Source organism: Natrix helvetica, assembly GCF_964273705.1.
Source record: "Natrix helvetica genome assembly, chromosome: 1".
NCBI classification, from domain to species: domain Eukaryota; kingdom Metazoa; phylum Chordata; class Lepidosauria; order Squamata; family Natricidae; genus Natrix; species Natrix helvetica.
The window spans coordinates 118375134-118402480 of NC_138548.1; the positions used below are offsets into that span (position 1 = coordinate 118375134).

Consider the following 27347-nt stretch of genomic DNA (forward strand, 5'->3'; position numbering starts at 1 on the left):
TTCAAGCCAGCGGTCATCTCTGTTCAAAATGTGGACTTTGCTGTCTTCAAAAGAGTTCCTTTGTCTTTCAAATGCATATGGCCTGCTGAATCTAGTTATGAGTTCTTTTCTCTACGTTGTGCCCTAACTACGGTTTCACTCAATGATCAAGATTCAGTCCCAATTTTGGAGGGGGACCCGGACCTCGCCGGAATAACCGAGACCTGGTTGGGCCACGAGGGAGGTCTACCCCTTGTGGAAATGTGCCCTCCAGGTTATCGAGCATTTCACCAGCCTCGGGCCCAGGGAAGGGGCGGTGGGGTAGCAGTGATTATCCGGGAAGACTTAGAGCCGAGAGAGTTCACTGTGCCGCAGACATCCGGGTGTGAGTCCCTCGTCGTGAGATGGGGCCCAGGGAGGCAGTTGGGCCTGCTGATAGTATACCTGGCTCCTCGCTATACTTCAGCGGCCCTGCCCGAACTCCTTGAGCTGATCTCATCGGTGGCGGTTGAGACCCCCAAACTTTTAGTGATGGGGGATTTTAATCTGCCGTCGATGGGAGAAGCGTCTGAGGGGGTTCGGGAGTTCATGGCTTCCATGACAGCCATGGACCTGACCCAGTTAATTCAGGGCCCTACTCACGAGGGAGGCCACACCCTGGACCTTGTTTTTGTCTCTGGCCAGTGGACGAGTGATCTGGGAATAGGGGATCTAGACACTATTCCCCTGTCATGGTCGGATCACTCACTTCTCCGGCTGGACTTCCCTGGTGCTACCCCCCGCCGCGAGGAGGCGGAACTGGAAGGTATTAGATGGTTCCGCCCCAAGCGCCTGATGGAACCGGATAGGTTCCAGACGGAACTTGGGCCACCTCCTGTGGACCTGACCCGCCCCCGAGTAGAGGACCTGGTAGTCGCATGGAATAGTGCGGCTACCGGGGCCCTAGACCGGGTGGCGCCTTTGCGGCCTCTCCTGCGGCGAAGAACCACCCTGGCACCTTGGTTTACCGAGGAGCTAAGGGTGATGAAACGCCACAAGAGACGCCTAGAGAGTCGTTGGAGATCCTCCCGTTCCGAATTTGACCGAGCACAGGCACGAGCATATTTGAAGACGTACCTTGTGGCACTAAGAGCGGCCAAACGTCAACATTGCGCTGCTCTTATTGCGTCTGCAGATAACCGCCCTGCCGCCCTGTTTCGGGTGACCCGTTCCCTCTTGTTTGAGAGACCACGGGAAGCCCCTTTACAGGGTAGAGCAGAGGAGTTTGGGAATTATCTACAGGACAAAGTCGCTCAAATCCGGATGGGATGGACCCCTTTCAGTGGTTCAGTAGAGACGCCCGTTGCGAGTCTTGAGGGACCGCTTTGGGAGGAGTTTGACTCGGTTGCCATCGAGGATTTGGACAGGTTGCGTGGACGTCTGCGACCCACCACATGTTTATTGGACCCGTGTCCGTCCTGGCTTGTACTGGCATCCTGGGAGGTCACGCGTGACTGGCTCCTGGGCCTGGTGAACGCCTCGCTGGGTGAGGGGTCTCTACCGGCCGCCTTGAAAGAGGCGGTGGTGAGGCCCCTGCTCAAGATGCCTTCCCTGGACCCAACGGACCTAGTCAATTATCGTCCAGTCTCCAACCTTCCTTTTTTAGCGAAGGTTGTAGAGAGTGTGGTAGCACAGCAGTTCCCACGTCACCTGGAGGAAAATGATTATCTAGACCCGCGCCAGTCCGGCTTCCGACCCGGGCACAGCACGGAGACGGCCTTGGTCGCATTGGTTGATGATCTCTGGAGGGCCAGAGATAGGGGTTGTTCCTCTATCCTGGTCCTATTAGATCTCTCGGCGGCGTTCGATACCATCGACCATGGTATCCTGTTGCACCGGCTAGAGGGGCTGGGAGTCAGAGGCACCGTTTTACGGTGGTTTGGCTCCTACCTCTCTGGTCGGACGCAACGTGTGTTGACAGGGGAGCAGAGTTCGACCCGGAGGCCACTCACATGTGGAGTGCCACAGGGATCGGTGCTCTCGCCTCTCCTGTTCAACACATATATGAAACCGCTGGGCGAGATCATCCGTGGTTTTGGAGTGGGATATCATCTGTATGCTGATGATACTCAGCTATACATTTCCACTCCGAACCACCCCAATGAGGCCGTCGAAATGATGTCCCGGTGTCTGGAAGCCGTACGGGTCTGGATGGATGGCAACCGACTAAAACTCAACCCTTCCAAGACGGAGTGGCTGTGGCTTCCGGCCTCCCGGTTCAACCAGGTGCTTCCATCTCTGGCCATCGGGGGCGTCCAACTAGCCCCCATGGAACAGGTGCGCAATTTGGGCGTCCTCCTGGATACCCGGCTGTCCATGGATAACCATGTAACAGCCGTGGCAAGGGGGGCGTTCCATCAGGTTCGCCTGATGCGCCAATTGCGCCCCTTATTGGACCGGGATGCCCTACGCACAGTCACCCATGCGCTAGTGACGTCTCGCCTGGATTACTGCAATGCTCTCTACATGGGGCTTCCCTTGAGATGCACTCGGAGACTACAATTGGTCCAGAACGCGGCTGCGCGGGTGATTATGGGGAGGACTAGATGCTCCCCTGTAACACCTCTCCTGCGCGAGCTGCACTGGCTGCCTGTGGTCTACCGAGTGCGTTTCAAGGTTTTGATTATGATCTTTAAAGCGCTCCATGGCACAGGGCCTAGTTATATGCAGGATCGCATCCTGCCCCACACATCCCTACGACCAATTCGCTCACACAGAGAGGGACTTCTCCGGGCGCCGTCCGCCAAACAGTGCCGGGGGGCGACACCCAGGAGCAGAGCCTTCTCTGTGATGGGCCCAGCCCTATGGAATGACCTCCCCCGTGACATCAGGATGATTTCCGATCTCCGCTCCTTCCGTGTACAGCTGAAGACCCACCTCTTTCAATTATCCGGCCTGGCTCAATCGCAATCGTAATTTTCCCATTCCTCCAAACTGTTTTTTAAATTGTTCTTAAATATTAATTATATTGGGTTTTTACAATTGGGGTATTTTAAAGCAGATTTTTAACTGTCTATTGATGTAATTTGCTTCCTCCTCCGTGTATGTATGTGTGTTGTGTGTGTATGTACGTTTGGTGTTGTTATATATGTTTCATGTTATATGCTCCATTGTACGCCGCCCCGAGTCCTACTTGGAAAGGGAGCGGCTAATAAATCTAAATTTATTATTATTATTATTATTGTAAGGCGAGGACTGTCAGGGTGTGAATTCCACCCTGGAAATTGATGTATGGATCTTGGCAAACCTTGAAGTATACTTTTGAAGTAAGCAAAAATAAACCCGAGGCATAATCTAAGAAAAACATTTACTTGTAAAGAAAGTAAAAATACAAACTTACTAAGCTAATTGATTACATCTTGACAGAGAGTTCCTGTCTTCTTTGCATACAGACAAAGGAAGAAGAGAAAGAAGGTATGGAATGTAATGACATGCACAGTAAATCATTGCTGATAAGAGACAGTTCATTCTGCCGTTTAACTCAGAATGTAGGCACAGCTGGGAAAACAAATAAACGCAGTGACAAGGACTGCCTAAAATAAAGTAAATTTTCAAGGAATATATCTTCAAGTGTGCAAATGACACACTTGCCACACTTGAGAAGTCAGAATTATATAGTCACTTGGAACTATTTCAAAATCCTCCAGTTTCCATTTTAGTTTCTATTTCAGAATCTTTTAATTCATTGAAATCTCCCCAGTTTGAAAGTATCCTTAAAAAATTACTATTCTGGGAAAGCTTCATTCAAGGGAAAAGTAAAGTTGAGAATGAGACAGAAGTAGGAAACTTTGGTGGAATAACAACCTCAGTAGCTTACAAAAAAGAAAACAGTTGTACAAATTCAGCTCACTTTTTCATAGGTATATTTGACAGTGATATATTTCAACATTACTATTTACATCTCACTTCTCAAATTACTGCAAACTCTCATGAAAAAGCTGCTCAAAAGAAAAACTAAATGCTTCTATTTCTCCCTGAAATCAGTGGAAGTTTAAAACATTGCATCTAACTTTATTAATGTACATTCTCATTGTACATGTTTTGCAGAGCAAGGAATAGACTAATAGACATTTTTTTTTGCAAAAATCATCAAAATTAGCAAAAAGTCAACAAATCAGCACATTGATTTTGATCATGTGTCTACACATATAGATCTTCCTCCAACAATTTGCAATAAATTGCATTCTATTTATTTTTAGTTTCTTTAAATGTTATACCAGTAAATAAACTTACATAAGTTTTAAATCTGCACCTATTATTTGAACATAATTAAGTATATATGTGGCCCAAAATCAAGAGATTAAATCTGGATTATTACTGTCACAATTGCTAATTGCCTCTTTCCATGGATGTGCTAATTGCCTACATTTGAATAGGTGGAAGAATGTACTGGCATGAAATGACGATTCCCAGGGATAATGGTACTGTGGATGTCCTGATGTCAGATTTTCATTCTCAAGCCAGAGCAGTGAATCCTCTCAATTCTTTACCAGTACCAACCTATTGTTGGCTTATTGCCTGATCTGAGTTTAGGCATTGAGCAACTGCAAGATAAGGATGTAGTGTATTAGTGATAAGCCTCTGTCAGCCCCTTTCCTGCAAGCTGCCAGAAAGATGTGTGTTTTGCCACTATAATGTTTAAGCAAATGAAAGCTGTTTCAGATTATGCCAATCTCCCTTCTGTATAGCCAGTAGAAATCCTCAACCTGTGGTATTACAGGGATGGAGAGAAGGCAGAGATGAATCAATAGTGACTCTTTGAATCCCAGCTGTTTGTTCTCCGAAATAAACAATTGCTGGCATAGCTGATCTCCATCCTATCACTATCGGCTGGGGAGGGCAACTTTTCAAAATGCAATGACTCACACCGGTCGGCAGTCGGCTTCTCCTTCGTACTCGAAAAGCCGAGCATCTTAGGCTCGCCCGAGTTGCTTTTTCGAGAGTTTCTCAGTCTGCGTTTGTCCCACGAAAGCAGCGTCGATGAAACTTTTTGGGCCAATCGAAGGCGGAGAAGGGAGGCAACTCCCTTGCTCTGACTCGCCTAGTCCGCCCTCCCGATGGTGCTGAAAAGGACAGTGTCAAGTTCCCCGAAGCCTCAGTCGGGAGGAGATGGCTTCCCAGCAAGGAGAAACCGGGATCAGGCGGAGGAGGGAGGCTGATCCTGCGGCCGATCAGTCCGGCCCTTCGCGGTGGTTTACCTGGGAAGAGATCGGGCGGCGCACTGGCCAGGAAGACCCGTCACGGGAGCGCTGGCTGGTGATTGACAGGAAAGTCTATGACATCAGCCGGTTCCACAGGAGGCACCCGGGGGCTCCCGGACTATCAGCTCGTACGCAGGGCAGGATGCCACGGTAAGGCGCGGGGCAGCTGACGAGGCGAGGACTCGGGTGGCCAGTTTCTTTCGCTCCCGTAAAGTGTCACAGGGAATACCATAGTTTACGCAATTCTAATATTTGTAGCTATGGGCACCGCATTTAAATATCTTTTCCAAGGCTTCTGTGGTAGCTCTACTGAGTGCTAGTCAGTTTTATTGATTGCTTGTTCCTTTACCGTTCAGGGTTGATTCTATTTATCATTTTCAGTCTCTTCACTGCCAATGTCATTGTACGTGGTTATAATTACTTTGGTCTTCTTCATATATTTAATTTTAATCCCATTTTCCACTCTGCTCCTTGACTTTTATCATGAAAACTTGCAGATTTTCTGTATATTCAGCTTCAGGGTAGGGCTATCAGCCTAATACAGGCTCTTGATGTTTCTCCCTCCAATGTTAAAACCAGTTGCCCTTCATATGTATTCAGCATATAAGTTGAATATAAGGGTCAAGTACACAGCCTTGTACCTTTTTGCTAACCTGGAGTCAGTCTGTTTTGCCATGTTCTGCCTGTATTGTGGCTTCCTGACTTGTATGTAAGTTTCTCATGAGGACGACGAGATTCCCATTTTTCTGAACACTTTTCAAAAGTCTCACTATACTATATGAAGCAGATATTGACTTTCTTTTTGCTAGTATTTGGCTTTCTTAGTTATTTACAAAGCAATCCATTTATTCTGCTCTTTGCTCAGTTTGTGGAGCTACACTTTAAGAAAGGTCCAAAACAGTTGGAACAGGAGCCACAAAGAGAGAGTGGGGTGGTTGTTGAAGGAATTGTTAAACTGAACTGTTGAGCCTAGAGAAGAAAAGTCTTAAGTGGGACTGAGTAAACAGGCTTAATGTGGAGGAAGCAAGTGTTGTGTGAGAATGGAACCACAGATTGAGGGAAAAATTGGTGCAGGAGGCATTCCACACCCAAAATTGGGTCGGGGGACCATGTGCACCCCCTCTGTGCTCTGTTTTGGCCTTGGAAAGCCTCCTGCACCAATCTGGAAGCCAAAAGAGGACATGTGGGCACAGTGTAAGCCCCCAAAATGCAATGCGAGCACCCCTCCAAGCATACACCCCACCCCCTGCGCATGCACACATGTGTCCCTTGCATGCACGGCAGAGAGCGGAAGACCAGCTGCCCAAATAATCAATTTGTAATTTTTGAATTAATCATACACAAGTGTAACAAGGAGCAAGAAGTTCAGTCATGTAATACTATCCTATCTGTCTTCCCTTTTGCAAAGAGAGAAACTGGATCTATATCACATGATTATTTGAAGATGCACATACTTATACACCTTTTCGGTCAGTTGGGAAAACCAGTATCTGGCCTCTGTTAATACGGACTGCAAGTAGGAGCTCACAAAACAAAACATCCCCCCCTCTCTCTCACACACAACAACAACAACAACCTGGATGTAGAAAATAAAAAGATAAGACATAAGTTATGTGTCCATGGGGTTGCAATGGGTTGGACATGACTTTGCAACTAATCACAAAAAGTGTCATGGAGCCAGTTTGGTGTAGCGATTACGGGCTATATATAAGGCTAGATATTGGGAAATTGTGAATTCAAGTGCTGGCTTGTGTATGAAGCTGACTGGATGATCTTAGGCTAGTCACTTTATCTCAGCCCTAGGAAGGAAGCAGTGGCAAGTCACTTCTGAAAAACCTTGCCAAGAAAAAATATCCAACAGTCCTTGAGAATTGGACATGACTGAATAGAAGAAAAAATAATATTTTTATCGTCATTTAAAAAATAAGACTGCACTCAGTCGCTATAACCCACTTTCAAAGCACATTACCCTATTTTTTCCCTTTTCTTTTACTTATTTTTAATTTTTAAAATATTTTTTGATAAATATTTTCAGCATACTAGTAAAATCAAATACAAATTAAACTCAGACAAATAAAAAAGAGAAAGATTTTTTTAAAAATGGAAGTGTCTAAAGGTTGAATCATGGCAACTGGACCAAACTTTGTTAATCTGAGATATTCAGTTGGTCATCCAAGTGACTTCACTAGTCAGAGTAAAAAATTACCAGTAGTTAGGCAAAGTCAGAGAGTCGTTGGAACGTATCAACTCTTGCCGCACCAATTTCAGGTGTTTCTCCCTGAAATGAGTTGCAATATATATGTCAATGAATGTTTAATTATCCAGGACAAAAGTGATTAAAGGTTGAATTATGGAACTGGAACAAAGCTTGTTAATCTGCCATGTTAATCTGAGATTTTGAGAGTCAAGATTCAAATGAAATGCGTTCAAGCACCTCCTGGGAATTATGTCTGTCATGCTTTGAATTGGAGAGAAGAAAGATAAGAATCAAATATAACCACTCAGCCTAAACATGTTTCTTCCAGGTTGACTTTAAATTGGTTCTTAATTACAATATTTTCCCCTTTTTTTCTTTATGTTTTGGCTTTAGGATCCTTTTACAGCCTTTCACCTTGACAAGACCCTAGTAAGGAAGCACATGGCATCACTTTTGATTGGGGAATTGGCACCTGATCAGCCCAGCTTTGAACCCAGTAAAAATGTAAGTTTGGAGACAGAAAATTGAGGTTCTGGCTTATGGTGTTAAACTGCAAACCCTTAATTATTATTGGGTTGACTCAAAGATCGCTTTTGTCATTAAAACTGATCTGCTATTAAGGTTAACAGAAGTGATTTTATCAGGTGCTCCTCAATCTTTCTGCATTGTCTCTTGGCACTTCTAAAAACAGTGAAAGTCCATTTCCTTCAGCCGACTTTAAATTATGAAGTGATCTTAATATCTGCTATTTCATTCCCTTCCACTTTCCACCTCATTGCCCTGAAGCCGCACTTGATTCTTCCCAAATATATCGGGAGGATGTCTTCACTATCACTCACGCTTGGCCTCCTCTCATCTCCCTGTCTGCTTCCACTAAGCAAGCAAGACTCTAATCCAAAGTGAGAGCAACAGGGAAATAGCCCTGTTTTCTTCTTTAGGCTCCACAGATTCAAATTGAGTCCAAACAACCCCTCCCCCCATGATGACGCTTCTGTCATCTCAACAAGACATATCCAGTTAGTGTCCAATGTAGAGTGAATGTACTCAGTTTTACCCTTTTCACCCTCCAGATGTAGAGCAACCTCATTTTATGTCCCATCAAATGATTTTTCATCTGATTCTGCCAAACATGATCCAAGGTATTTTTAAAAGTGAGGTTGGCTATCAAATTGGGCAAGTCTGGATGATTTTCAGTCAGCTTTCAGGCGTGGGCAGAGCCCTGAAATAGCCTTGATCATGCTTGGGAATGTCCTGTGGTGGGACCTCTGGCCAATAGGTTTCTAATGATGTAACCTGCTGAAAGTTATTGAGTGGGCAGCTTTATAAAGCGATTAAAGTAGGTAAATAGAGCCCCATTGAGTTCCATAAATATTTGATCAGAAATAATAATTAATATTAATTCATAATATTAATTGCGTATTTTATAATTGTAATGAAATATTACATTTAAATAAACATTAATGAAATTGAAGTATAGTACAAATATATTCTATAAATAAATGTAATGTGCCAATAGTTTACAATAAATATACAAATAAAAATAGTACTGAATAACTCAACAGTCAGTGGTTAGTTTAAACTAGTAATTCTCCAACCATAGATTAGTATGTACATTATCAAACTATACCAAGCTATACCATGAAATCATATATATCTCTCCCTCCCTCCACCCTCTTTCTGTTTCCCCATTAGTGCTTTTTGCCAAGATTATTAAATACAGATAGGCATTGATTTCTAGCGTCCCAAACATGAGCTCTAAGTTGTCTAGCAGTCACTAAGTAGAAAAATAGTTTATTTATGCAACCATTTTTCATTTGTTTTCTTCCGCATTTAATGTTTTTGAAAGAGTATTAAAAGTTTGGAAGGTAAAGGATATTTGGAGGGCAATTCCACCAAGAGTTCTCCATGTTAACTGTTGATGCCACTGGCTAGCTATGCTGTATCCATAAAGTCAAAACTCCTGCAAATTTTCTGAATTTTTCCCCATAGCAATTATTAATAGAAGATTTTTGGGAATTGCTGTCCACTGTTAAAAAGATGGGACTCTTCAAGCCAAACCAATTGTTCTTTTTCCTGATGCTTCTGCATATTTTAGTACTGGATGCTGCTGGCTGGTTTGTTTTGTGGTATTTTGGACTATCTATGACATCTTTTCTTATTGTCACAGTGTTGATGACCTTTGCTCAGGTAATATTCTTGCCTTTATTTTTAGGTAAAATTGCATTTTCCGCTAGTTTGGCTTCCTACAGCAGACTGTCTTTCAACCAAATTAAAATAATTTCTTTATAAAGAAAATGACACATATTCAATTGTCATGTGCTTTGAGAAGGTTGCATTCAATTACATCTGTGGTTATATTGTAGAATTGGTTTCTTGTGCCTATCCTGTTTGGAATGCTTCTCTGGGTGGCTGCCCCTTTGATTGAATAAAAAAATCCTAGAATGAATGAATCTTTATTTTATCTATCCCAGCAGTTCTTGCATAGCTATTACCATTGGATATAAGTTGTAGGAGTGACACAAAAGGTAGTCCTTCTGTGGCGAATCACTCTTTTCTTTTAGTCTCAAGCAGGCTGGCTAGGACATGATTTGGGACATCTTTCAGTCTTCAGTAATCCAAAATAGAACCACCATTTTCAAGAATTTGTAATGTGCCATTTAAAGGTAAGTAAGGTACATTATTCTTAGAATGTTCCACAGAATTGAAGGGAAAGAATATGGAATATTACAAATATACATGAAAAAGTTTCATGAGTAAATATCAATATGTTGTGTTATTTATCCATTTCTAGTTTCTCTAAATTATGAAAAGTGGGAGGAAATGTCATTAAATTTTACTTTAGTAGTAGATATAATATTCCTAATCCATTTTATGAATTCCAAGGGATTTTCAAATCTATTAAACACTAGCAGATAACCCGGCATTCCCTGGGTGTTTATTTACACCCAATAACCCTTACCAGAGAAAGCCCCCTTATAGAGTACTGTGAAGCTGTTACCATGGCAACTGCACTGTAGATGCCATTTTAAGGCACAACAGGCTGTATCTTAAGAGAACTTGAATCCAAAAATGCAAACTACCATTTTCAAAAGTACTGTGATTTGACACTATAGATATAATTCATTCCTTTTCATTTTAGCAGCCCAGGGATTCCAGAGTGATGCTGGAATACACACAAACACACACACACACACACACACACACACACACACACACTGAGGGGATGTTGGGGTGTCTTACCCCAACAGACTTTCTAGACAGAAAGTCATCTGTGTATTAGGTTTGGTTGAAATTGCTAAAGGCATTCCTGAGTAATGCTGGAACATACACACATAGCCATAAAGGTAGAAAGAAAGAAAGAAAGAAAGATAAAAAGAAAGAAGGAAAGAAAGAAAGAAAGAAAGATAATAGATAGATAGATAGATAGATAGATAGATAGATAGATAGATAGATAGATAGATAGACAGACAGACAAATAATGAACATGAATTGTTTATGTATTTTATCAAATACTAGACAATACTAGACCCAAAGCTAATACTACAGGTGAGTTGAAGAAAAATAAGAATAAAATGGTATAGAAGCAAGAAAACGCAAGACTCATTAAAAGAGAGACAGAGCAGAATAGATGTAGGTCTCTATTTTGTTTTCTGTTTCTCCCCACAGGTGAATCTCTCTAAATACACAAATAGCAGAGCAGCACCTCTTCCAGTGCTTTGACAGGCAGGGTTTTGAAAGGTGATAAAACTCATTTGCCACCTACTCATGTTAATATCAGGGAACTCATTACAGTACTCAAAATTCTCCCCCAGTTTTGTCCACATATGCAATGAATGCTTGAGATTCTTCAAAGCTAGAAAGTGCACTTAATCTTCAAACTGTTTTGAACCTCTGCAAGATAATTCAGAGTCAGCTGATTCAACATCTCAAACTTATTTGAAAATCCAATTCAAAGTTTCAATGGAATCTCCTCTTCAAAGCAGAGCAATCTTTTACAAGAGCCTGAATGCTTTCTTTCACTTTTCCTCTACAGGGGCTTTCAGCTAATTGGTGGTCTTTTCACCATTCCCAGCATCATGCTAAACCCAACTGTTTTGAGAAGGACTCATATGTTTCATTTCATCCCTTTATTTTGTCATTAGGGGAAACTCTTTCTTTGGAGGTAAGAAGCAACTGCTTAGATGACAACAGATTTTACTGAACCCTGGCCATTCTCATTTCAGATCAGCATTCAGAACAACAACTCTTAAGCCATTTCATTGTCAATTTGTTAGAGTTGAACACAGTCTACTGGGTTTATTACTTAAATTTATTAGCAGCGTTTGATAAGACAGATCTCACTGAGATAGTAGATTAGTAGGGTTGGACAAAATGTTCACCCAAGGTGGCCATAACAAAAGTGTATTTCTCTATATGGACCAAAGGTGGTATCCTGCAAGTTCTGACAGGTTCTGGAGAACTGGTAGCAGAAGTTTGAGAGTGGGGAGGGAATGGGGATTTTGCAGTATCCTTTTGCCTGCCATGCCCACAAAGCCATATCTACAGAACTGGTAGTAAAAACTTTGAATCCCACCACTGATAATGGACCCCTGATTTCTAAGGCTGGGTGGCATTGTCCAAGGAGAGATTAGAACTCACAATCTTGCAGTTTCTAGCCTGATGCCTTAAAACTGGTTCTCCTATGGTAGCTTATAGCTATAGTTGAATATTATGAACTGGATTATTGAGGGAATTAGCTCACGGGATTGACTGAACAATCATGTACAAAAGGATTCTGAGGAAAGCAGCAAGTTTTTATGGCCATGTGATCACAATCCCAAGAAGGTGAGTTAGGTAAGCAAAGTAACAGATTGTCTTCCTGTCCAAAAATCCTGGCAGCTCTGATAGGAATAGGATAGATTAAAAGATGGAGGGTGGTATGGAGCTTAAGTATCTCTTTGTTTGTTCCCTTTTGCTCTTTCTCTGGTTAATGTTATGGATTGGATTTACTATTGTGTGAATAATCTCAGTGGAGTGTTTCAGATTTGATAAGCATATTCTGCCTTGGCTGTTTCTTCAAACAAAGAAAATATAGAATTACTTATGCCTCACAAGCAGAAATACTGGTAGAGAATGTTCTATCTCTGATGGTTGTGAGGTTCTGAGGATGTGGCAGTCAGTAAAAATATCAAAATGAAGAAGCTGCCTATTTAGCTGAGATTCTGGATTCCCTATTTATTGTTAATTCACCTCTTCTGAAATCAGTCGGGACATTTATTTTGGTGGCTATAGGATGGTGTGGCTGAAGAGCTGATATTGGGACAATGGAACACTTTGAACCCATCAGATCCAGGTCCATCAGTAATACTTTCCTTTGGGGCCTTCTACTAATGGGAAGATTAGTAAAAGTTTATCTAGTGTTTCTGCTACCTAAGGGGACAGCTTCCTTTCCTAACTAAGAAATCTAAGTTTAAGACTGTTCTTTCTGTATTTCTAACGCAGGGCTTAATTTTAAAAGCTATCTCGCTCTGCCATGTGTTTCTACACCTGGAAATTTTGAAAATAAAGACTGCAATCTATTCTAATTACCACAATTACAATTTATTATTGTGACAGTTATGTACATCTCACTTTTTTTTTTGCTTTTTTCCTGCCTGAGAATTTATTTCACAGAGCAGATGAAAAGGAAGTTATAGAAATGGAGCCTTAAGTTGTAATCACCTATTGAAAGTTATTTGCTTTTTTCATGCCTTTCTTTTACAGTTGGGTTTGCAGAAAAAGAAATACATGCCTTATAACTATCAGCACAAGTATTTTTTCTTCAGTGAGTATCTTTTCTCCCACTACGTCCTGTTAAACTCCAAATGAACTTTTTCCTCTGTCAAAAAAAACAACTTTTACATCATCTTTGGACTCTTATCTATTCAACCATGAGCTCAGGGGCAGATTATATATATGCATTGTACATAATCCCCAGCACAGTTTAGATTAAGAACAACTCTTATTAAGATAAATGATAATTATAAGATAAAGAGGAGGAGGGAAGGCTAAGAGCAGTAGTAGCAACTACAGAACATTGCAGAGAATGAGGAGGAAATCTTTCCTTTCTGAGAACACACAGATTCCCATGAGTTTAATCTACATATTTAAGGTGGAGGGAGGCATCCTGATTTTAAGTCCATACCTTCAGAAACAGACTATGCCTAAACAGTGCAAACAGAGAAATGCCAACCTGGAGAGGGTATTGCACTTTCTCATGCAACTGCTCAATTATTTGATGCTCTATAGACACAACTGAGGAGCATCCATAAATCAAATTACAGTGGAAGAAAATTGCCATGGAAGAGAGACAGGAACATAATGGAGAATATAGTCCAACCTCTTCACCAGCAGTTGTTTTTCTTTTTGAAACTGCTTTATTCATAAGATCATAAATGGTGCCTGCTGGATCTAATCCTTGGCCCATCAAGTTCAGCAGTCCATTCTCACAATAACCAACCAAGGAAATCCACTGGTCTTCCTTCAGATGGCCTTTGAAAGCTACCACACTGCCATCCAAGCTAATAAAGATTGAATCTCATGAACTCCATGACTTGGTCCTTCCTTTCTTGAAGCCAGTCAAGCCAGTGCCACAACAACTAGTTGCTTACAGCAGTTCAGAGGGAACCTCTATCATAAGTATTTTTTTTAAAAAAAACTCTCTCCAATTAGATTAAGTGTTGAGTCTGAGTCTCAAGAACCACTAACATGTTGGACTGAACAAGTTTAAAAAAAAACCTTCCTATAAGGGTTAGGGAGATATTTTATTAAGAAAAAAAAACCCGATATAAAAGCAAAATGTGTAACTTACAAGTATAAGTGTGTTTCTTATTTCCTCTACTTTACATTTTATTCTATTACTATTTCTATATTGTTACATTCATTACAATTATTATAATTATTACAATTATTATATTCTATTACAATATTGTATTCTGTATTTTGCAACTTTCCTTGTTGTGCCCCTATGCTTCTTTTCCTCTGGACTATTAACCCCTTCCCTCTTTTGAAGGAAAAATGCCTTTTATTCAGGTGATTCCAATAGAAGAGAATATTTGTAGCTGGGTTGGAACTGTGGGGTCCTTGGTGCTGCTTGAGGCCAGTAATTTTCTTGCAGACGTTTCATTACCCAATTAGGTAACATCATTGGTGCTAGAAGGTAGTGGGGTTTGCTCTCTTTATATATATTAGTAGGTTGGCCTGTCTCTAGTGTTAGGTTTTATATTGTTGTAAGTTGCCCAGTGTTGTATTTTACAAGATGGGCAGTTTTACAAGATGTCACTTACGTATGAATATATAAACACTTGAGGGCTGGTCTCACTCGATTTACCAGGGCTTTCCTCTAAATAAATCTGAATGGAGTAAAATAGTATTGTCAACTTATCACAAGGAATAACAGAGTTTCCTTTAGCTCATTCAAGTGTATTTTAGTCAATTGGTTCTAATGGAGCCAGCACAAATAGTTTGAGTGGCACAAATCAGGCAGTGCTTGCCACATACAAGTTTTGGAGTTGATTTATTTTTGATGATGAGATTCTCAAGTACAATTATAATTGTTAAATAAAATGGTAGATGCAAATTATTTCAGGAGTGTGGTTGATGCTTCTTTTATCTTTAGAAAGGACAGTTAATGGTTATATGCATTTTGTTTCCTTCTGTAGCATTGCCACTGATGATAATGTCTACTTTTCAAGTTTACTCATTGTACTTTATATTCCAACGCAAGCTCTGGAGGGTGAGTACACAAATAATCCATACCAAATATTAAATAATTCAATACTGAGACACCCCTCCCCCCATGGTACATTTCCAGGTTTAGAATTTATTTCCTTAAGAGGATTTGAAAAGGCTAAACCATTTCAGGTCCGTATAAAATTTGCATGGTGATATTGTTAATGGAAAGTCAATGTCACCCAATTCCAAAGTGCTTCCAGAGGAACTATTGCTGGCTATCAAAAGGCCTTTTATGAAGAATGCATTCAATTTTTGCCTGGGAAAACAAACATAAAGAAGGCATGTTGGGGAAACGTTAAAGGCAACTGGACAATAACATTGATTGAACTAAGAATGTCCAAGAATTACAATCTAGCTTTCTCAAGAAGTGATTATGAGGGCTTTGATTAAAAAATGATTTATGGTGGCTTGAATACAACTATAAAGTTATGGTTCATCTTTTAAAAAAAATATCTAGAGGGATTGGAAATGGGGTTGGGCTTATTTTTTTCTAATATAGAAGATGGGAGACAAGACTTTTCCAGCCTTGTTTAAAGTGGGAATTTGCCATGCACTCTTGTCAAGTACACAAATTAAAAATGGCTGGAATTTTGTGGGATAATCAAAGCTAATAAAATCTCTACATTCTCACCTGATATCACATAAACATATCAGTTATTGAAAATAATATTTTTTATGAGCTCAAACAGGTCCACACGCACAGCAACACTGGTGCTTAAAACACACCTGGTCTCTTGTATTGATAATCACTACATAAAAAGTTTGTCTTCCCTGATTAACTAAAAAAAACCCTAATAACAACATGCAAAGAAACTTCTCTCCATCTCTATCACTTTCTGGAATGATGTGACCTCAAAATATTATACTTTAAAGAAAACCAAGCATATGCAATCTTGTGTAGTGAATTTTTCTATGGCTCTTTTCAGTCAGTTAAATCTGTCAATCCATTAAAAAAGAACCCAGGGTAGAACTGGTTCTGTCAAAATGGGCAGTAACAGAGCAGAGTTTCCAGAAGATATACATCTGGATCTGAGTAAGATGCCATGTAGGGTGTCTACTTGGAGCAAGAAAAGATGCTTATTCTACTCTCCATTCCATCTCTTTTCTTCTACAGGAAATGGCATGGTCTTTGGCATATTTTATCCGATTCTTTATTGCCTTCAACCCCATATTGGGATTCAAGGGTGTTCGGGATACCTCCTTCTTTTGAAGTACTGTTCATCATATGTACTATTTTCTTTGTGTTTCACTATCCCTTCCCAGACCCTGACTATTCTCTAGATCAGCGATGGTGAAACTTTTTTTGGCTCAAGTGCCATTAGTGGGTGGGGTGGGGAAATGTAGGGGCGTCGTGCGCGGGTGTTCCTCACCCATAATCCAACATGCGACCCCCCCAATGCGCATGCGCACAGGTGAGGTGCTCCCCCCACTTCCAGTTTGCACATAGGGTGGTTTTCAGTCCTCTAGAGGCTTCAGGGAAGCCTCTTGAAAGTCCCTGAAGCTCCCGGAGGGCTTAAACCGACCCTATGAGAAAACCGGAATTCTGTTTCTGAACTTCCTGTTTGCCCATAGGGCCTGTTTTTTGTACTTCAGAGGGAAGCTCCTGAAGCCTCTGGAGGGCGTCTGAGGGGTAGGACGGAGAGGCTCTTTTCACCCTCCCCAGGCTCATATAAAGCCTCTGGAGCCTGCGGAGGGCGAAAAATGGCTTTAAAAAAGGCTGAAATCAGCTGGCAAGCGTGCGCATGCACACTATCCAGCTGACAGGGCAACGCCTCCCGCACCCTGCCAAATGGCTCCGCCTGCCATCTGTGGCACACATGCCATAGTTCCGCTATCCCGGCTCTAGATTATCATTTCCCTAACTTCCATATGTGTGGGCTTCAGTTCTACCACTGCCATTATAATAGCTATCTGGGATAAAGCCAAGCCACTCTGTAGTCTCCATTTGGGATCAGTTTCCATGGTATCTGGTCAACCTTCCAAATTTGTCCACTAACTCAGAAAGATTGGGGGTCCTGGTCTTTGGTTTTAATCTGACTCATTGTCACTGGAGGAGTGTTAGAAATGTATTGATTTCCATAGAAAGGCATCATTAGGTCTAGTAAATGACTTGCATTCTAAGCCTAACAAACAAACGAATAAATTTGTCCCACTATTCTACTTAAAGGCTTGTTTGTGTAGATATAGTTTCATTTTGCCTAATTTGCCTGACTTTGCCTCATTTCTGTCTCTCAGTGTTCTTGAGAGTATTATATTTACATGGATAACACAGGCGAATCATCTTCCTATGCCCATCAATCATGATAAAAACATGGATTGGTTCTCTACACAGGTAAGAGAGATCTGAGAGATAAAATTTATGGCTGTATATGATTAAACTTTAGCTTGTCTGCGTAATTTCATTATATGACTATAATTTAATTATTGCCCTCTATTCTGTTTATATTTTAAATTGTGGTTTATTTTAATCTCATTTGAAACTGTAGTTTTTGTCTCTGGAACTTAGTACTTTGATATGGCTCAAGTGCTAATCAATAAAGATTGATTGATTGACAATAATTCACAGATCCATAATAATGAATTATAATTTGCGCATGTGAAAACTGAATTCCTTTTTGGAAGTTATTTTTATCTTTTTTTAATTCTTTTACCGTGCTTTTCCTATCATAGAAAAGTTTGAAGTATGTTTAGAAATGCTATGCCTTTTCTTATAGATTATGATTGACGTTGCTTTTGTTTGGACTTTATAAAAATGGAAATGAGATGAGTAGAACAAATATTCTTTGGTCTCATTTTAAGATAATAGAGCTAACTGAAAGAGAAACTGGCCAGTGCAGGAAAATTTTCCATTCCCAGCATCTGGTTTTCATCCAGATCAGGATATTCTCCCCTCCCCCCAAGTTTTATTTACTTTATTTATTCAATCCAATTTTTATTAAACAGTGGGTTGTCTGGGTACAATCACATTTAAGCAATCATAATATTCGTCTTTGTTGTCACATTTATCTCCACTATTACCACATAATAGTAATATTGTAATAACATAGTGATGCAATAACAGTAATTACTTACATACTTACTTACTTTATTTCGTATATCTAGACCACCCCCTCTCCCAAAAGGGACTTGGCATTATGTACTTTAACCACTCTTCTCTTTAATACTTCATCTTTTAATATATCTTCTTTTCTAAATTCTGTCTCTCTTATCTAGCAGTTAATAACATATAAGATTAAGTATATCCTATGTCAGAAAAGAAAAAAAAGGAAATAAAAAGAAAAAAGAAAATAGAGGGAGATATAGGGAAGAGTAACTCAAAAATAACAACAGAGAAGAAAATCATCCATTCATCACCTCATTGCCCGCTTCAACTTTATAATTGCTATGCCTTAAAGAAAAGAAAGGAAAAGGCAAGGCAAGTCCAAACAGCAATAAAGAGAAGGAAAAATATTAATCTCACCATTATCTATTGCCCACCTTGATACTTTAATTGTTATGCTTGGGGGGTGGGGGCTGCCTCCCATATTCCTCCCTTACATCTCTAATTTTATCTATATCTACTTCTTGGATGTTTGGTCTAAATATTCCTGCCATCTCCACCCTTTTCCGCTGCCTTACTTCTAAGCTTTCTATCCCAGCCCCTTTCTTCCTTTCAATCACATCATTCAACTTTCTAAATATATTTCCCCCTGTATTAATTCATCCATCACTATTATTTTTATTATTATCTTCTCTTTATTTTTTCCCTTCTTTATTTCTTTTATTGGCTTTTCCCTTTCTTTTGTTAGCTCCTCATTTTCCTGGGCAACTTGATCTATGCTCATTAAGCCTTGTATGGAATTTTCCATTTTCCCCATAGACCCTTAAAACTTTTCTGCATCATGTCCAATACATTTTGAAAAGTACACCAACCTCCTTTAAAATTCCACTCATTTTGTATGAATCTACAGCAGCGATTCTCAACCTGTGGGTTGCAACCTCTTTGGGGGTTGAACAACCTTTTTACAGGGGTCGCTGAGGAGCCTCCCGCAGAGCCGCTGGCGAGAAGCTGGCCCGAAGGGAAGGAGCAACCTGTGGGTTGCGACCCCTTTGGGGGTCGACCAACCTTTTCACAGTGGGTGCCAAGGAGCCTCCCGCGGAGAAGCTGGTGAGAAGCCGGCCCAATAGGAAGGAGCGGCTTGGGTTTCCTGCATCACGGAATTAGATTTGCCAGAAGACTGACCTGCTTCCCAGCAGGCCAGTCTGGCCAGCCTCCCATGCAGAGAGGCTGGCGAGAAGCTGACCCAAAAGGAAGGAGCAACCTGTGGGTTGCGACCCCTTTGGGGATTGACCAACCTTTTCACAGTGATTGCCGAGAAGCCTCCCATGGAGAATTTTCACATAGTGGGGTTTTTTTTTTCTTTGAGCCATTTTTGCAATAACGCTCTTCTAATTAAATGATTTTGAAAGTATTTGTGCGTTTTATTTTTATCATCCCATAGGAATGTGTGCCAGCCTGCTTGGAAATCATGGCCTTCCAAAGTCAAAATTCTTTTATTCTTTAGCTCTATCCAATCCTTCACCCATGTTATTGATACTGCCGATGCGTATAGATCCCAATTTGGTAATGCTAAGCCTCCCCTCTCCTTGCTGTCTTGCATTGACTTTAGTTTAATCCTCGCTTTTCGTCCCTGCCAAATAAACCTAGCGGTTATTTTGTTTAATTCTTGAAAGAATTTTTTACCCGGATTAATAGGTGCGGCTTGCGACAGGAATAAGATTCTTGGTAGAATATTCATTTTAATTGTCACTATACGTCCCATGAGTGATAGTTGAATATTTTTCCAATTTTCTAACTCTTTCTTTATTTGTATCACTAATTTATTATAGTTATCATCTTTAATTGTGGAACATTTTGCCGACACCCAGATCCCCAAGTATTTCACTTTCTTAGTTATTTGCATTCTGGTTGTTACTTCCAGTTCCTCTTCTTGCTTTTTTGTCATGTTCTTGGTTATCATTTTTGTTTTTATTGATCTTTAATCCTGCCACTTCGTTATATTCTTCTAATTTTTGAATTAATTTCTGACTGGATTCTAATGGGTCCTCTAGTACAAATACTAGGTCATCGGCATAGGCTTCGGCCTTATATTCTTCATTTTTGAGTCTTAAACCTTTTATTCCCTGGTCCTTCCGAATTTCATTTAATAAAATTTCCAAAGTCAATATAAACAGCAAAGGAGAGAGGGGGCATCTCTGTCTGACTCCTTTTTTAATCTCGATCTTCTCTGTTAATTCTCCATTCATCAGAACTTTGGCTGTCTGATTGTTATGAAATCCTTCTATCATTTTTATAAATTTTTCACCAAATTTCATCTCATCCAATATTGTTATTATAAATTTCCAGATTACGTTGTAAAATGCTTTTTGTGCATCAAGGAAAACCAGTACCATTTGTTTTTCTGGATGCGCCTCGTAGTACTCCATTATATCTAGGAGGATTCTCGTATTATTTCTAATGTGTCTGTGGGGTAAAAATCCGTTTTGGTCTGGGTGTATTCGTTCATTTAAAACCTGTTTGATTCTTCCTGCCATAATTGCTGCAGATATTTTATAATCAGAGTTTAGTAATGAAATTGGCCTGTAGTTTTGAATTTCTTGTAGGCTGGTTTCTTCTTTTGGGATTAGCGATATTATTGCTTCTGTCCATGATTCCGGTATCTTGGCTTTTCCTAAAACTTCATTAAACATTTCCACCCCTAACTCTTCCAATATTGTTTTATTATATTTGTATAGCTCCACCGGTATTCCATCTGGTCCTGGTGTTTTATTATTTTTCTGGTTTTTCAAGACTAGTTCCACTTCGGATAAAGTTATTGGCCTGTTTATCGCCTCCCTTTGCTCTTTTGAGATTGGTGTTATCTTTGCTGTGTTTAAATAATGCTTTATTTTGTTTTCCTCCATACTATCTTGTGCGTATAGTTTTGTGAAGTATTTATGAATAATTTTCTTCTTTTCTTCTGCTTTGTATTGAATTCTTCCCTCATCATCTTTTAATTGATATATCATCCTTATTCTCTTTCATTCTTCAGTCTGTATGCCAGCCATCATCCAGGTTTGTTGGCTTGTTCAAAGTAATTTTGTCTGGCTGCTTTAATTTTCTGCGCTAATTCCTTTTGATTTATTAAGTTGAGCTTATGTTTGATTATCTCTCTTTTTTCTTTTTTAATTTTATTCTTTGGGTCTTTCTGGAGTTCATCTTCGGCTTCCATAAGTTCCTTTTGCATACATTCTTGTTGCTCTTTTTGTTTTCTAGTTTTCCTCGCCATATAGGCAATCGTAAGGCCTCTTGTGTATGCTTTCATAGTGTCCCAGAGATTTTGAATTGAGGTATCTTCTTTTTTATTTATTCTAAAAAAATGTTTTAGTTCTTTCTCCAGCATTTGAGTGTATTCTGTTTCATTTATAATATTTGAATTCATCATCCATCTTTTTCTTCTTCTTTACTTTACTTTACTTTATTTAGATTTATAAACCACTCCCTCTCCCCGAAGGGACTCGGGGCGGTGTACAGTCAGAGTTAAAACACCATATACATACATATACATAGAGGAGGTGATATACAAACTGTACAGTAATGATAAAATTAGAAACAACATTAAAATCTACCCCAAAATCTATCCCAAAATTAAAATAATTGCCAGGAGGATTAAAGAATCTCTGCAGTGCTGGTCTTCTTGGATGCAGAGAAGGCCTTTGATCGAGTGAATTGGAACTTTCTAACCAAGACTTTGGAAAAGATGGATATGGGACCACGACTTCGGCAGGCGATTGGAGCAATTTATCAGCAACAAAATGCACAACTTATTATTAATGGAAATTTGTCAAGAACTTTCGAGATACAAAGAGGCACAAGACAAGGTTGCCCATTATCTCCATTGTTATTTATTTTAACTTTGGAAGTCTTGTTGAACGCAATTCGGGACTCAAAATCCTCAGATGGCATAACTATCAGGCAAAAGGAATACAGAACTAGAGCATTTGCCGACGATCTGGTTGTTACCCTTTCACATCCTTTGAAGTCAATAATCCAGATGAAAAATATTATAGTAGAATTTGGCATGGTGTCTGGGTTTAGACTAAATCAAAACAAAATGAAAATGATGGTTAAAAACATGACAGAGACTCAAAGAAAGAGACTTGTAAGTTTAGCAGGTTTTGAAATAGTCTCCAAGGTCAAATATTTAGGAATACAAATCGCAGAATCAAACACAAAACTTTTTTAAAATAATTATGAAGTGTTGTGGCAAAAGATACAGAAAGATCTTGAAGTATGGAAAAAGTTACAATTGTCCTTGCTTGGAAGGATCTCAGCAATTAAAATGAACATTCTACCTAGATTTATCTTTTTATTCCAGATGATACCGGTGCTTAAATCAGATAAAACTTTGTTAAATTGGCAAGCAACATTAAATAAATTTGTTTGGAAGGAGAAAAAACTGAGAGTAAAGATGAAGATTATGCAAGATATTCGCGAAAGAGGCGGCCTTAGACTTTCAAACCTTCGATTGTACTATGAAGCTGCGGTATTAACGCATGTAGCAGATTGCTTTGGGAAAACAAAAATGGAATTGCTGAATATAGAAGGCCATGATCTTGTTCTGGGATGGCATGCATATCTTTTTTATGAAGAGAGGGTGGATAAAGTGTTTAACAATCATGTTCTCTGAAGTGCCCTGATGAGAGTATGGAAGAAGCACCGGCCCAATTGGGACTATAAAATACTGCTAATTGATTACATATTGACAGAGAGTTCCTGTCTTCTTTGCATACAGACAAAGGAAGAAGAGAAAGAAGGTATGGAATGTAATGACATGCGCAGTAAAGCATTGCTGATAATAGACAGTTCATTCTGCCATATAACTCAGAATGTAGGCACAGCTGGCAAACCAAATAAACGCAGTGACAAGGACTGCCTAAAATAAAATAAATTTTCAAGGAATATATCTCAAAGTGTGCAAATGACACACTTGCCACACTTGAGAGGTCAGAATTATATAGTCACTTGGAACTATTTCAAAATCCTTCAGTTTCCATTTTAGTTATTATTTCAGAATCTTTTAATTCATTGAAATCTCCCCAGTTTGAAAGTATCCTTAAAATCACTATTCTGGGAAAGCTTCATTCAAGGGAAAAGTAAAGTTGAGAATGAGACAGAAGTAGGAAACTTTGGTGGAATAACAACCTCAGTAGCTTACAAAAAAGAAAACAGTTGTACAAATTCAGCTCACTTTTTCATAGGTATATTTGACAGTGATATATTTCAACATTACTATTTACATCTCACTTCTCAAATTACTGCAAACTCTCATGAAAAAGCTGCTCAAAAGAAAAAAACTAAATGCTTCTATTTCTCCCTGAAATCAGTGGAAGTTTAAAACATTGCATCTAACTTTATTAATGTACATTCTCATTGTACATGTTTTACAGAGCAAGGAATAGACTAATAGACATTTTTTTTGCAAAAATCATCAAAATCAGCATATTGATTTTGATCATGTGTCTAGACATATAGTTCTTCCTCAAATAATTTGCAATAAATTGCATTCTATTGCTTTTTATTTTCTTTAAAAAGTTATACCAGTAAATAAACTTACATAAGTTATAAATCTGCACCTATTATTTGAACATAATTAAGTATATATATAGTCCAAAAACAAGAGATTAAATCTGGATTATTACGTCACAATTGCTAATTGCCTCTTTCCATGGCTGTGCTAATTGCCTACATTTGAATAGGTGTAAGACTGTACTGGCATGAAATGACTATTCCCAGGGATAATGGTACTGTGGAAGTCCTGATGTCAGCTTTTCATTCTCAAGCCAGAGCAGTGAATCCTCTCAATTCTTTACCAGTACCAACCTATTGTTGGCTTATTGCCTGATCTGAGTTTAGGTATTGAGCAATTGCAAGATAAGGATGTAGTGTATTATTGATAAGCCTCTGTCAACGCCTCTTCCCCACAAGTGGCCAGAAAGTTGTGTGTTTTGCCACTATAATGTTTAAGCAAATGAAAGCTGTTTCAGATTATGCCAATCTCCTTTCTGTATAGCCAGTAGAAATCCTCAACCTGTGGTATTCCAGGGATGGAGAGAAGGCAGAGATGAATCAATAGTGATTATTTGAATCCCAGCTCAGTTTGTTCTCCGAAATAAACAATTGCTGGCACAGCTGATCTCCGTCCTATCACTATCCGCTGTGGAGGGCAACTTTTCAAAATGCAATGACTCACACCAGTCGGCAGCCTGCTTCTCCTTCGTACTCGAAAAGCCGAGCATCTTAGGCTCGCCCGAGTTGCTTTTTCGAGAGTTTCTCAGTCTGCGTTTGTCCCACGAAAGCAGCGTCGATGAAACTTTTTGGGCCAATCGAAGGCGGAGAAGGGAGGCAACTCCCTTGCTCAGACTCGCCCAGTCCGGCCTCCCGATGGTGCTGAAAAGCACAGTGTCAAGTTCCCCGAAGCCTCAGTCGGAGGGAGATGGCTTCCCAGCAAGGAGAAACCGGGATCAGGCGGAGGAGGGAGGCTTATCCTGCGGCCGATCAGTCCGGCCCTTCGCGGTGGTTTACCTGGGAAGAGATCGGGCGGCGCACTGGCCAGGAAGACTCGTCACGGGAGCGCTGGCTGGTGATTGACAGGAAAGTCTATGACATCAGCCGGTTCCACAGGAGGCACCCGGGGGGCTCCCGGACTATCAGCTCGTACGCAGGGCAGGATGCCACGGTAAGGCGCGGGGCTGCTGACGAGGCGAGGACTCGGGTGGCCAGTTTCTTTCGCTCCCGTAAAGTGTCACAGGGAATAGTTTACGCAATTCTAATATTTGTAGCTATGGGCACGGCATTTATATATATATATATATTAAACAAAAAAAAAAACCCCACACAAAAACATTCATTACATCTTCCAGAAAGCATGTTGATTGGTTACAAATAAATTTCGTGCATTACTACAAACATTCTTTATATTTCATTCATATTGAATTGTACATTTTAAATCAAAAATCTTTATACCATCAATATGCCATCATTCTCATTTAACTATATTTGTTTAAATGTGCTTTTGTCTAGAATCATTTATATTTATATTATAATAAATCTAGACAAAAATTCATTACTATAATTTATAAGTACCCAGGAGAGATTACATCTTTATAACAAAATCTAAACAATTTTTTTTTTATAAAATTAGTAAATCTTTTCCCCAGGTCCCATATTATATTTTATATCCAAGTTGTTTTTACCAGTTAGAGTTATTATTTCATTATTATTGTCATGATGGGTTATCTGTTAACGAATAAACGTTTTAAAATCAAAAACATTCTATAAGCAGCTACAACGTTCTACTTATTAATCACCAAAAATTAACTAAGTTTTTATTTTTATTATTTTTTTTCCCATTCAATTATGTTTTATTTGGGTTTCACCATTCTTAATTTTCTTATTTTACCCATAACTATTATTTTTAAGTTTTGTTACATTCCTTCATTGATTCTTGTTTCTTTCCTCCATCCACCTATACCATTTATCCCATATCTGGTAGAATTCTGATTCTTCTTTTCCCTGAATTTCTTTAGTTTGTTTGTCCATTTCAGCACAGTCCATAACCTTTCTTATTATTTCATCTTCACTTGGAGTTAGTTTGTTTTTCCATTTCTGGGCATAGGCAATCCTTGCCGCCGTTATTATATGTAGTATTAAATACTGGATTTCTTTTTTGTATTTCGCAGACATTATTCCTAATAAGAAGATTTCCAGTTTCCATTCTATTTTAACTCCCGTTATTGCCTCCAGCCAATTTTTGATCTTTTTCCAAAACTTTTTAGCCGCCTCACAGGTCCACCATAAATGGTAATACGTTCCGTGTATCGATTCGCATTTCCAACATTTTGGGGAGGTATTTGATGATATTTTAGTTAACCCTGTTGGTGCTATGTGCCATCTATAAAACATTTTGTTCTGGTTTTCCTTGTATGCAACTGAGAGTGTCATTTTTACGTTTGTTCCCCAAAATTTTTCCCATTTGTCTAATTCAATATTATATCCAAAGTTCTGCGCCCATTTTATCATTTGTTCTTTCACAATTTCCTCTTCCATTTTATACTTCAGGAGAAATTTATATATTCTCCCTATCATTTTTCTATCTGGGCTTTGAATGATTTTATCCAATTTGTGTGGTTCTGTTTCAATGTCATATAATTTGGTATCTTTATTGTATTTAGTTTTGATTTGAAGGTAAGTTAGCCAGTCAACTTTCATGTGCTGTTCTGCCAATTCTTCAATTGTTTTTAAGTTTCCTTGTCTATCAATTAAGTCTCTATATCTTAGCATTTTGTTCAAATCTATAAAATTTGGATGAGACGTCCTTTCTGTTGGTGATAGCCAATTCGGAATTTTCACATAGTGGGTTTTTTATTTTATTTTGAGCCATTTTTGCAATAACGCTCTTCTAATTAAATGATTTTGAAAGTATTTGTGTGTTTTATTTTTATCATCCCATAGGAATGTGTGCCAGCCTGCTTGGAAATCATGGCCTTCCAAAGTCAAAATTCTTTTATTCTTTAGCTCTATCCAATCCTTCACCCATGTTATTGATACTGCCGATGCGTATAGATCCCAATTTGGTAATGCTAAGCCTCCCCTCTCCTTGCTGTCTTGCATTGACTTTAGTTTAATCCTCGCTTTTCGTCCCTGCCAAATAAACCTAGCGGTTATTTTGTTTAATTCTTGAAAGAATTTTTTACCCGGATTAATAGGTGCGGCTTGCGACAGGAATAAGATTCTTGGTAGAATATTCATTTTAATTGTCACTATACGTCCCATGAGTGATAGTTGAATATTTTTCCAATTTTCTAACTCTTTCTTTATTTGTATCACTAATTTATTATAGTTATCATCTTTAATTGTGGAACATTTTGCCGACACCCAGATCCCCAAGTATTTCACTTTCTTAGTTATTTGCATTCTGGTTGTTACTTCCAGTTCCTCTTCTTGCTTTTTTGTCATGTTCTTGGTTATCATTTTTGTTTTTATTGATCTTTAATCCTGCCACTTCGTTATATTCTTCTAATTTTTGAATTAATTTCTGACTGGATTCTAATGGGTCCTCTAGTACAAATACTAGGTCATCGGCATAGGCTTCGGCCTT

General features: G+C 39.4%; 1 protein-coding gene and 1 pseudogene across 2 annotated transcripts in view; both read left to right on the forward strand.

The window, feature by feature from the left end:
- Positions 1 to 5127: 5127 nt before the first annotated feature.
- LOC309382952 (acyl-CoA (8-3)-desaturase-like) overlaps positions 5128 to 27347 on the forward strand; it is a 61361-nt pseudogene continuing 39141 nt past the window's right edge. Inside the window, exons 1-9 of the transcript in view lie at positions 5128 to 5369; positions 7810 to 7920; positions 9406 to 9603; positions 9978 to 10079; positions 11450 to 11578; positions 13159 to 13219; positions 15096 to 15169; positions 16283 to 16379; positions 17404 to 17500. The product of the transcript in view is annotated as an acyl-CoA (8-3)-desaturase-like (transcript). The remainder of the gene's footprint in view (positions 5370 to 7809; positions 7921 to 9405; positions 9604 to 9977; positions 10080 to 11449; positions 11579 to 13158; positions 13220 to 15095; positions 15170 to 16282; positions 16380 to 17403; positions 17501 to 27347) is intronic.
- LOC309384100 (acyl-CoA (8-3)-desaturase-like) overlaps positions 24684 to 27347 on the forward strand; it is a gene marked incomplete at both ends in the record, with an annotated part of 28217 nt that continues 25553 nt past the window's right edge. The window contains one exon of the mRNA XM_081937288.1: positions 24684 to 24926. Within this exon, the coding sequence (XP_081793414.1) occupies positions 24684 to 24926 (243 nt within the window). The remainder of the gene's footprint in view (positions 24927 to 27347) is intronic.